The sequence below is a fragment of the Prosopis cineraria genome, unplaced genomic scaffold (genome assembly GCF_029017545.1).
Source record: "Prosopis cineraria cultivar Desert tree isolate PC_DT_omini unplaced genomic scaffold, ASM2901754v1 PC12, whole genome shotgun sequence".
NCBI classification, from domain to species: domain Eukaryota; kingdom Viridiplantae; phylum Streptophyta; class Magnoliopsida; order Fabales; family Fabaceae; genus Prosopis; species Prosopis cineraria.
In genome coordinates, this window is record NW_026555343.1 from 34,373,913 (window position 1) to 34,385,917 (window position 12,005).

The 12,005-nt window shown below is 30.0% G+C and overlaps 1 protein-coding gene across 2 annotated transcripts; it reads right to left on the reverse strand.

Moving 5' to 3' along the window:
* Positions 1-4,203: 4,203 nt before the first annotated feature.
* Positions 4,204-7,242, reverse strand: LOC129288712 (shikimate O-hydroxycinnamoyltransferase-like). Of its 2 annotated transcripts, XM_054925438.1 has the most exons (3): positions 7,117-7,242; positions 6,547-6,975; positions 4,204-5,340 (listed from the first exon to the last, which is right to left on the reverse strand). In XM_054925438.1, the coding sequence occupies exons 2-3, from the start codon at positions 6,955-6,957 to the stop codon at positions 4,444-4,446; spliced, it is 1,308 nt and encodes a 435-aa protein (XP_054781413.1). In that variant the 5' UTR covers positions 6,958-6,975; positions 7,117-7,242; the 3' UTR covers positions 4,204-4,443. The 2 variants fall into 2 exon arrangements, with proteins under 2 accessions (XP_054781413.1, XP_054781412.1); XM_054925437.1 differs by having other exon boundaries at positions 6,547-7,176.
* Positions 7,243-12,005: the final 4,763 nt, after the last annotated feature.

The following is a 12,005-nucleotide window of genomic DNA, read 5'->3' on the forward strand; positions in this document are numbered from 1 at the left end:
GTTAGGATCGAATGCAGTATAACATTACATGTTTTTCGGTCTTCAGCGCTTTTGCTATTGTTCTCATTTATTCTTCTTAAAAAATTCGTCGTGACTTGTTTTGTTAGCATGGACTTAATTGACCTCTTTAAGAAAATTATAGGCAGATAGATCTCACATAAATTTATTTTATCTAAGAGGATATGACTTAGTCATGTCATAAGTGTGGTGATTGGTGCCAGAAAACATGTACGCACACAAATATTAAGCAAAAAGTGTAGTCAATTATAAGAACAGAGTAAATAACATAAAGAAAATAAAGACTAAACCTAAAAGAAGAACAATACATTGAATAGAGGATCAGTTTACTTGAAAGAGAGATCTGGGAGGAATAATTACGTAGAGGTGGGAGATTAAAGACAGATAGCAGGTTATACGGAGAGGCGGAAAACACAGAAGATATTGAAAAATGGGAGTTAATCATTTCTTCCAGAATATTCTAAAATGACCTAGACAGATTTTAGAAATATCTACATCCTATGGAAATTTAAGATATAATTATGAAGCTAATGTATGTTTCCAGACTATTCTAATTATTAGATGTTGAGATATTTTTGTTTTATTTTTCATCCAAGGTATATGTCTAGATTTTTGTTTGACATTCTATGTTCATCTCAGAATCAGACACAATTGGAAAAGTATGAATATTCTCAGATAAACATCCAAGGGGCATTAAAGACATTAAAAAGGGACATATCTAACTTCCACCCCAAAACACAGTACAACAATTCCACCAACATAAAGCAGGATTAAAGAAAATAGTTAGCTTAGTTTGTCATCTACAGAATCCATTTTAGTCCCAATAACATGCATAAGAGCCTTTGGATCAATCAATATCTTCACACCCTTATCCTCAACCAACTCATCAAATTTCCACTTTTCATCTGTCAAAACAACAAAAATTGTACAGTAAAAAGTCTTAATGCATCCATCTCCAACTCCCCTCAATTGAAAGGCATTTTATCCATGCAAAAAAGTAAACGCCTAGGAGGCTAAGTTTCCATTATGTCAGATACCTATAAGGTAAGCAAAATTCTTCTTCCTTGTTTGAGAACAAAATCCTGGTAGGTCTATTGGAAAGTCCATCAACAAATTGAAGTACAGATGAAAGTAAAACTTAAAACATAATTTTTGTGCAAAATTAGGATGAGTTGTTTTAAGAAATGCTGCTGCTGCTATTCGAACAACAAATTAAAGATGAAGCTCCAAGATTCATATGATAAAAAAGTCAGCTATTCATTCTGTATAAATTCTACAAACATTATGTCCCAATGTCGACCAGTAAAGCGGTACATCGTAGAGACCCAAAAGAAGCACTATAGATTGGATGAGTAATAACCTCAAGTTCTGTCTAACAGCATTCAAATGGGCAAGAGAAGCATAAAATCGCAATAGCATAGATTTGATAAGTTAAAAAATAAATGTTCCTTAAATTGCCTGTGCAAGGCTTAGACTACCGAACGGAGAACAAAACGAAAGATGGAAGAAAACAAAATATCTTTAACTTATTATACAAAATTACTAATTATTAATTTTTTTCATTGTATTTATTAATTTACCAATATTACTTATAAATTACATCAATTTATCAGGTAATCAATAACATTAGTTGTTAATTCATTAACTTTACTTGTTAATTTACCACCATTAGTTGTAAATTACTGACAGATCTTGTAATTTACTAACATTAATTGTAAATTACTAACAAGTCTTGTAATTTACAATTGATGTTAGTAAATTAACAAGTAAAATTAGCAATTTAGCAACTGATGTTATTACTTATGATTGAACAACTAATGTCAAGTCTTATATAATTATTGATATGTCAATTCATGTAACTTGCAACCCATATTCATAAATTAACAAATAGAGTAAGAAAATTAACTATTAGTAATTCTGCATAACAAGTGAAGGATATTTTGATCTTTTCACCATCAAAATTCTTTTGACTTTCCTCCTCTAGACTAAATTAAAATTTTATAATTTTTTTGGAACCGGTAATTAAGTTTCTACTGTGGTACTTAACTGAATTTCTTCCTTGATTATATTGACATTAATATCACTAAGTCTTACAAAATTAATTTCTCATTTATTTTATGATAAATTCATTTCAAGAGGCTAACATTATCACTATTAATATCATCAACATATCATCAAAGCAAAATATAAAAGCAGAAGAAAATCATATATAAGTCATAAACATAAACTCTTTTGTTTTTTTTAATTCTATACATGTGTCCTTTTATTTTTAAATCTTAATTTGCTAGGTGTGAAGAATTAGCTCATTTCATTGAACTTAACTTCTGTTGATAACATAGAACTGATAAGTTTATATAGATATTCCAATTATATCCTAATTTAGGTGTTTTTAAGTCTATTGCAAAAGACATATAACAAATGCATCATAAAATTGCATTAATTGAAGTTCACTTTCATATATTTGGAACATCTTTTATAGGCTAGTATGTAACGGTGAGCATTTGGTCAGTTCAGTTTCAACATTTTTAAAACCGATCAACCGAATTATATAACAAATTTGGATTGAATCGAATTGAAATGTATAATCGAACCAAATTTTGATGGTTCGATTTGATCGATTTATTTAATTCATAGACTTTGATTTGGGTTTATGAAGTTTAATTGATTATATATTTTTCTATCTAATTTGCCCAACCAAAAAATAGCAATCTTATACCATAATTTATGAAAAAGTTAATAAGACTCAGTACTATTGTATTAAAAACTAAATTATAGAAATAAAAAATTAGAACATCACATTAAATAAAAAATGCTACTGCTACATGTAGTAGAAAGATATTTCTTACTCACTTAAATGAGAATTTATTCACATTTTTTAAAATATGAAAAGAAACATATGTATAATTCGTTCGGTTTGGTTTATTTGGTTCAAGAATTCTCAGATCGAATTGAATTGATTAACCAAAATTTTTTTTAAAAGAAATCAAATCGAACCAAAAAATAGAATAGACCGAATCAAATAGATAAAATTCGATTCAATTCAGTTTGATTTTTGTTTTCGATTCAGTTTTGTTCATCCCTATTAGTATGTGGATGCATTTATTTCTTTACTCACTCATACTTTTATTTTTATTTAATTTTTTACATATTTAAATTTTTGAATATCTAAAGTTATAAAGTTTATCCTCCTTATTTTTGTCCCTCTTCATAACCTAATTTTCTTAACTAACCATCAAAGGGATTCAGATATTTACATTTATATGATCCGTTCCTCTTCAAACGTTCATTTCTTTAGAATAAATAATCTATAAAAAGATTCACATGTCATTATTTAATTGGATATAAACATCTTAAATATATAATGTTAAGAATATAAGCTTTCTCCTTTTTTTTTTCCATCATCCAAAATATATAACCACTTGAAGATGAGATAGAATCCTAAATTGTCTAGATATGAGACCTTAAAAGATGTAAAATGCAAAACCAAGTGTTAAATATCTTATTGGTAAAAATGCATCTTTAATCTTTTAATTTTATATAATTAAGGTTATATTTTAGTCCTTTAATCTTATAAAATATGTTTTCAGTTCTCTAATACTAACACCGTTAATTTTATTAATAGACAAAATCAACATTCAACTTTGATATATACTAATAAGTTGAATTTTTTAAAATAATAAAAAAATCATTACATTAGATTAATATTACTAGGATTAAAAGATTGAAAAATATTTTATAAAAATTAAGGAAACAAACTAAACTAACTGAAACCTTAGTATATAGTTAGATGACAAAAGTACACTTTTGCTTATCTTATTTAAGAACTTGTAAATTTATTTCAACGTGAAATTCATTTAAAAAAAACACACAAGAAACTTGACTGGCGTGCATGAAACATAAATTTATTTTCTAAATAAAATACAATTAAAGATTCATTTTTTGGTAATATATATATAATTAAATCTTTAAGAAAATAATTTTTTAAAAAAATTTATTTATATTACCAAAAAAAAAGGTATTTGGCATAGCTTTCATTAGGAGCTGCTCTGTAAAATTGGTAAGAAACCCCCTCGGACCTCAACGATGGATATCCCTATTTAAATTATTATTTAAATAGAAGCAGTTTATAATGAAGATATAATTAATAATATTGAAATGGAACATGAACAATCTATAACTGTTGAATATGTAGAAGAAGGCTATGTTATTTAATCAAACAATTATAGGGCCAAAAATACATCAAATAAGCTCATCCATAATCACTCATGATATTCCTTTAATACAATTATCTAGCTTTTCAAGCACTCAGAAGCCTTCAATTTTTTTTTTTTTTTTGTTTCCTGAACTTGTAAATGCATGGTTTCCTGGTCCCTATATGGAGTACACTCTGCAACTTCATTATAATCCAATGAAGAAGAAAAAGAATTAAATGTCATACAACAATTCCTGAAACACTTTCATATGGTCAGGCTGGAGAGAAATGGCCAAAGACAAACTACCATCATTTGATGAGCTTAGTATTATATAACACAGTCCCTCGTATGCAATCCGACCAGGTCCCATGAAGATAGGCCTTCCCCACCCAAAATCAGCATCATGTATTGGCAATCTAACCCAACTTGTGATACCAAGATTCGGACATTTATATGTATGAGCACCCCGAATAAGCACTTTCAGATTAGGTTGAAGCTTCAAGTAGTCCAAAGACGATCTCAAATACTCATCGTCCATTCTCACCAAGGAATTATGAATTTTGCTTGCGGCATACCAAGTTGGCTTTGACATGAGTTCACCTGCAAAAGCCATTGGTGTGGCTGTGAATATCGCATTTCCAAAGTAACCTTCTGGGAGGGCTGGCTTAAATCTAGACCTTCCATCAGTAGCAATGTACAGTTTGGTTTCTTGATCGTGGGGTAAGGCACGTGCCTTGCACACAGATTTCCACACATGGCCAGCCAAAATCTCATAAGAGCTATAGTTCATTGTGTTGCCATTTTCTTTACACTTAGATTTCAGAAGATTCAGTTGGTCACGAGTCATTTTGAACATGGATATAGCTGGTGCTGATGGTGGCGGCTGCGGCAAGGAGTAGGGATTTATCATGGCCGGAGGGGGTTTGTATTCAATGTGATCGAAAATCGGCCGAGGAGGGTCACGAGCTCGGAGGAGGGTCCGGTCGAAGAAGGGAGGGATGGTGAGATGATGAAGGGCACGAGCAATCTCAGACCATGTGTTGATGAAGTGAAGACCGGAATATCCATCCGCTACTTGATGTTGATTACCAACTCCAAGTGACACCCCTCCACATTTGAAATGCGTCACCTGAACAAATTTTGTCAGTTTTTACTTTGCAATCAATACAAATTTAAATATGGATTTAGAGCTTTGATCCCATATTGCTTTTTATTCCTAAAGGTTGTGTTTGGTTCAGGGCTTTTGCATTGCAGTCTACTATATGGTTGATTTTATCTCTGAAGTCTTTTTTAAGGAGTTGTGGACACCTTAAAATCATGATAAAATAAAATATAATAAATATTATAATGTTATAACACCTGAAGTCTATGAGAATATTTTTATATATAATATTTATGAAATATTATAATATTTATTAAAATAAAATATCATAACTCTTTGAGGGGCTCCGAGAATTCTTTTTAACTATGCAGAGGGATAGTGAGGTAATTTCATAAAAAAATTCTCATAGAAATCCATTATTGATACCTTAAAGTCATTAATTAGGCCATTTCAAAGTTCTAATAAAAATTTCTTATAGTTTATAAGGATTTTTTTTTGTTTGGTGATTCTCTCCATAGTTATTAGCATTATAATATATTGGAAAAATCACATTCAAAAACCTCTGAAAAATGTCCGTTACAAAAAAAGAACTAAATAATTTTGAAATCATTCTACATAACCAAGAGGTCTAAAAAAATTAAATTAGGTTGGGAAAAAACTAAACTAATCCTCATATTTTTCCTTTTTAAAAAAGTGAAATCCCATAGTCACCGGTGTCGAAGATCCTCTGCCGGTTGGCAGCACCCCGGTGAGCGGCAACACATTAATTCCCAAGGTGACCATGACAATGAACACACACACACACACACACACACACACACACACACAATGGAGGGGCTCGATGATAGCATAAGCTTTTGGTGGTCAAAGGGTCCTGTTTTCAAAACCCAATGGCCGCCTTCGGGATTTAACGAGTTGTTGAGCGGTAATGTGAGATTTCACCTTTTTTGTTCTTGCGAAGCGATTTCAAAATTATTTAATCCTTTTTTGAAATAAACATTTTAAGAGGTTTTTAATTAGATGCGATTTTTCCTTAATATATTTAAAATCTTCACATTTAACTTTCGTTTTTCTCACAAACTACCATCACTAGGCACCTGAGATTTTCTTAAGCGCGCGGCGAGGGAATTGAGTAGCAGGGACTGGAGAATCAATCAGAAAACTCATTGAATGGTCAATCTTCTTAAAGATTAAATAAAATGTAAAAACCAGAGTGAGGTCACAGGATGGTACCTGCACCACGACCAGGGGATAAGTTTCGATTCCACTGGAATAATCAACGGTGGGGATGAGCTGCCGGAGTTCAAGCGTTGGAGCGAAGTCTCCGAAATCGTCAATGACCATGTCCGTTTCGGCCTTCACGAAGAGGACGCCTTCGCCGTTGCAGTCAATTTCAATGCGGCCGTCATGGTCCCGGCGGAGCCGCCCGGCCATTGGGTAGAAAGGCACGAGAACCTTGCTCAGAGCCTCCTTCAGAACGTTGCCGTCGAAGAAATCTGATGCGCCGGCGGTCGGCCTGTAGAAGTACACGCTCGGCATGTGGATATGCATCACGAGCAAGTCGACGTCGGAAATCCAGAGTACCCTCCGCGGCGTCTTCGCCGCCGGTCGGACTATTGTCGACTCCTTCACGTTTATCACCATCGTCGACTCCAACCTGATCTATATATCAAAAGAACAACAAAAACAGAAAAGCTCGTTACTTATTCAGGAGGAGATATGAAAGAAAAGATGAGTTAATGGAAGGAATTGAAAAGGAGATTATGAAAATGGATCGGGAAAAGAGGATCAGCGGAAAGGTACAAGTTTTTTCTGGTGTGTGGAAGCGTATGGACGGAGAGCTTGCAAGGATAAGCAAGGGGACAAGGAACGTGAGAGCAGCAACCCTAAATTACCAACCTAGAAAAACTAATAAACAATGCAACTGACCATGGCCACGCGCATCAACAATCACTAACGTAACTTTTTATAATTTTATAACTCTTACTCCGAAAAAAATAATTTAAAAAAATAAATAAAATTTTTAACTATATAAAATAATTTAAAAAATTATCATTTAAATGATTGGGAAAATTTTTTCTTATGCACTGTTTTTAAAATTTTAAAATTAAATAAAAGGATTCAAAAGATATTTAAGAAATTAAAGTTCCTCTTTTATATATAGAATGGGAAATAAATGCTATAGGATTGAGAAATAAAAGGAATAATAATGATGATGTGTTAATTTTAATTATTAAATTATTTTTAATTTTGTATTTTCATAAGTTTTTTTAGATATATATACAGCTTATCTTTATAAAGAATGATGTTATTAAGCTAGTATTTTAATATGATATAAGTAAAATTTTGATGGGTGATTACTTTTAATTATAATTAAGCTAAGTTATTATACATAAATAATTATTTACATACAAATACAAATAATTTTTTTCGATGTTGGTTTGGTAGTTTTTTACTATGTTTTTACAAGATGATTTCATTAACTTTAACATATTATTAATTTCATTAAAAAATTTTATTCAATATGAGAAAACAATTTTTTCTTTTCAAACTACATATAAATTAGTTTATTATATATAGATAAATAAGTACATTAGGACCAACAACAATTTAGAAAGAGTTTAAGAAAGAGATTCCCAAACAACAAACATGAACGGCCAATAATTGTTGTCTTTTGACTTGATGCGAAAAAAGGTGGGGAAAACTGAGAAAGTCTTGGTGGAATAACTGAGCAAGACGAGAGGCAAATGGGCAAGAGTGATACCACTTATCCAGTACAATTATTGATGGGTAGGTTTGTGGGATATTTGAAAAAATAAAAATAAAAATAAAAATAAGTATCAGTGTTTTAGTGAAAATTAAATGTGACAACTACTTTTCCCTTTCTCCAAAATACCCCATTTTGGATGGGTGCTTTGAATTATATAGGGAGAAAATAATGTTAGGAGAGAAAATGACTAAAAATAGTAAAAAAAAATTATAAGTTTTGACAATTTTTTCTTGTATTCTACTCTTGTTTTTAATTTCCTCAATCCAAATCAAATATAGGATAATAGAGATAAGGGAGAGGGGAGAGAAGGAAAAAAAATTGCCTTCCCTCTCCTCGATTAATTTCTCCAACCAAATAAACTCTCAACCATTCAAGTTTAATTAAGTCCTTTATTAATTGTTGCTTGCACTTTCAAAAAAAAAATTATCTAATCATTTAAAAACTAAGTTATAATTGAATTATAAAGTATGGGGATTAATGAATCATAAAATAATTACTTTTTATAGTCTTATGTATAAATTACTTCAAATATGTTTTTAAGAAAAAAAATTTAGAACTCATTAACATTGTGTAAAAATTTAAGCTTTTAACTTTATCTTTGGTACACACACAATTTAATAATGTAATTTCTCTATTTTTAAATATAAGAAAAATTTAATAAGCTCATATAGTTTAAGAAAATTAGTTAATCCTAATATATATCTAAAACTGAAAATTTTGGACTAAAATGACCTTGTAATTTAATCCTTCATTTTACCACGTTTAATTATGGTATTATCATTTAATGAATGGCGATTAAGGAAAGATGTCATGAAAGTTGTTGTTTTCCTTATAAAAAATAAGAAATCATAGAAAACTTTTGCTTATATTTAATCATGATGTAGTATTTTCTATCACCAACATTTAATGAAAATAAAAAAAACTTATAATAAAAATTTGATGACATAATTTGTAAATAGAAGCAAATTTTTCTCTCTCTTATCCTTACAAATAATATCAAGGAGTGGAACTTTTTTTTTTTTTGCAAGAAAAAGAGCAAATTTTATTGATCACAAAAAAAATTACAAAGGCTAATAGCTAAAGAGAAAAAAACATTCCAAAAAAAAAAAAACTCTACACATACAACCTAACACACGAAAGCACACAAAAAAAAACCAATTTAACAAAAATAAAAAATCCAAGAAAAAGAAAAAAACCGATAGAAAAACAAAATACAATAAAAGTCATCAACCAATGCCTTTCCTTACAAAGATATATTTCTACTGACATCATCAATATTCAATGCTTTAGCCTTATCAAAAAGAAAAATTTGAGCTAAGGTAGATGGAGGTAACAACAACAAACCAATCGGTTATATCTTCCTTTTACCATCCATTGCCAGAAAATTCGCAACTTTATTCCCATCCTTGCAAACAAGGGACAAACAATAATTCTTCACAAAAGGCCATAAGCAACAAATATCATTGATAATGCCAATACTTTTCCGATCACAAGTAATAGCCATATCATCAGTAACAACCTTATATAAGATCTCATAATTCCCTTCAACATATATACTCACAGTTCCTAATTCTTTAGCAAGTAGCAGGGCTATTTTTAAAGCCAAAGCTTCAATCATCAAAGCTGAAGAACCTACCATTTTCACTTAAACCTATCACAAAGTTATCTAAATCATCTCTTTCAACAATCTCAGTATCACCACAACCTTTTATCTCATCAAAAGCTCCATCATAATTCAATTTCATCCTACCTTTACTAGGAAAACACCAAGGCAACTTCACTTTCTTATTTACATCAACCTTTCTCACAAATTTAGAAATCGGCACATTATTAATTTCACACAAAAGTCTGTCAACCAAAACATTCACCTCAATAGGATCAAAATTTTTACCTTCAAACACAAATCTGTATCAAAGTTTCTAAATATACCAACAGGTAAAAACTATTCTACACTTAATCGTATCATAAAGGTTGTTATTCATAACCCAAGTAGTATAACCCAATCTTCAATACTACTTACTAAGGATCTTTTAATTTTCCATTCAAGATGACCCCTAAACCAAAAATTTTTAGCCAATGAGATAACAAAATCATATGTTCCCTAGTTTCCTCTTAATTTCCTGAGATGGCTATTTATTCTGACTAATTTGAGAATGTCATCAATGAAGGTCCCGGATAGTCTATCAAAATCCTTTTCGGCATTAATTTTTAGAGCCACAAATCCTTTTTTTTTTGTCTTGTTTCTCATAGAATGTGGGAGTTTTGAATTGCCAAGTATCCATGGGTCCCCTTTTGATTGACTCAAGGTGCAGACATAATTGAAAATTTAAATTCCCTCATATGTATGTCTTAAATATTTTTAGTATTATGAAAATGTGAAATGTATATATTCACTTTTGATGTTTTATGCTTTGTTTAGATGGAAAGAAAACACAAGAGAAAATAAATTTTTACCAATTTGGATAAGGAAGAAAAAGTGAAAGGAAAGAAAAGTAATGAAAAAAATGAGGGTATGGGACTCACCATATTTCCTTCCAACTTTTCTCTGCAAAAGTGGATAAATTTTGGAGAAACATTTCATTCCAACATCTACCTTTTACTCTTCAACCCTGGTAGCAACATTATCTTTAGTGAGAGCATATTCTTCTTCTCCATTGTGCTCTTCGCTACGCTCTTCTTCTCTCACCTCTTCTTCGAAGGTTAGTTCTTCCCATTAGCTTGTGGCTCTGATTCTTTCTTGTTTTTGTGATTCATTTCCTGCTAATGTTTTTAGAACTGGACCGAATATTAAATGAAAAGGCCAATGGTTATATATATATATATATATAATACCTTAAATATAAGAAATTAATTAATATAAACTTGCTACTTAACTTAAAAATAAAACTAATATTTTAAGTTTATTATGACTTAATATGTCACATGATATAATATAATATTAAATAATTGAAAAAATGAGTCATTAAAAAAAGATAGAAAAAGAATATTTTTTTAACAGTTCAATTTTTAAAAACCGTATCTGATTCTCGGTCCAAAAGCTAGTCTAAAGTGATTTAATTTGACTCAACTCTTTAAATAATTTTTTCAGCCTAACTGGTCAATGGTTTCGATTCGGTTTAATTTTTTAATCATTGTTTCCCGCCATCATTCCTCCTCTCTCTCATCCCCATAGTCTCCGTTCTCACGATTTCTTCTTTCTATCCCCTTCAAGCCACCCTCTCCATCCAATTAGAAACCAATGCCTTCATCTCCAAGCACCAATCCAGCTTCCACATTGCGTCAAAGGAATCGCCAGTGACGTCATTGGGTCAGCCCATCGTCGAAGGAGTTCAATGTGGTTGGTTTAGTTTCTGTGTAATTTTAGTGAATGTTTTTTAATTGTTTAGTGATTGTGATTAATTTAGTGTAATTTGCCATAAATTATTTGATTTAAAAAAATAATATGAAAAATACATTTTTAACATCTAATTTGATCTTAAATTAATTTGATGATGTTAATTTTATTATAATTTCTCATTTATATTTATTTTTACAAAGATAATTACAAGCCTATTTATTTAAAATTTAAAAGTAGGTAATTTTTATGTAGTTTAGATATTTTATAAAAAAAAATTTTATTTTATAAAGATTTTATAAAACCAGACATTATTATATGTTTGGTTATAATAATGAAAAAGTAATTATTAGTTAATTATTTTTAAATTTTATGATATTTTTTTTAAATTTTTGTTTTATACAAATATCATATTATTTTAAAATTTTATGATATTTTTGAATATTTTGTTTCTTTAAAACACTCTCTCATCTATCGTATTAGATGATTTTCAGGAGCTACTCAAAATAGTTTTTTAAAATAATAAAAAAAATATGCTTTTTTTATTTTGACTATTTTTGAAAGTTTAAACAAATATCATAAAAACTC

Excerpts from the sequence above, each read along its gene's own strand:
- LOC129288712 (XM_054925438.1), bottom strand. The coding sequence starts at position 6,957 with ATGGTGATAAACGTGAAGGAGTCGACAATAGTCCGACCGGCGGCGAAG. Across the intron at positions 5,341-6,546 it reads ATCCCCTGGTCGTGGTGCAG|GTGACGCATTTCAAATGTGG; the intron begins GTACCATCCTGT and ends AAATTTGTTCAG.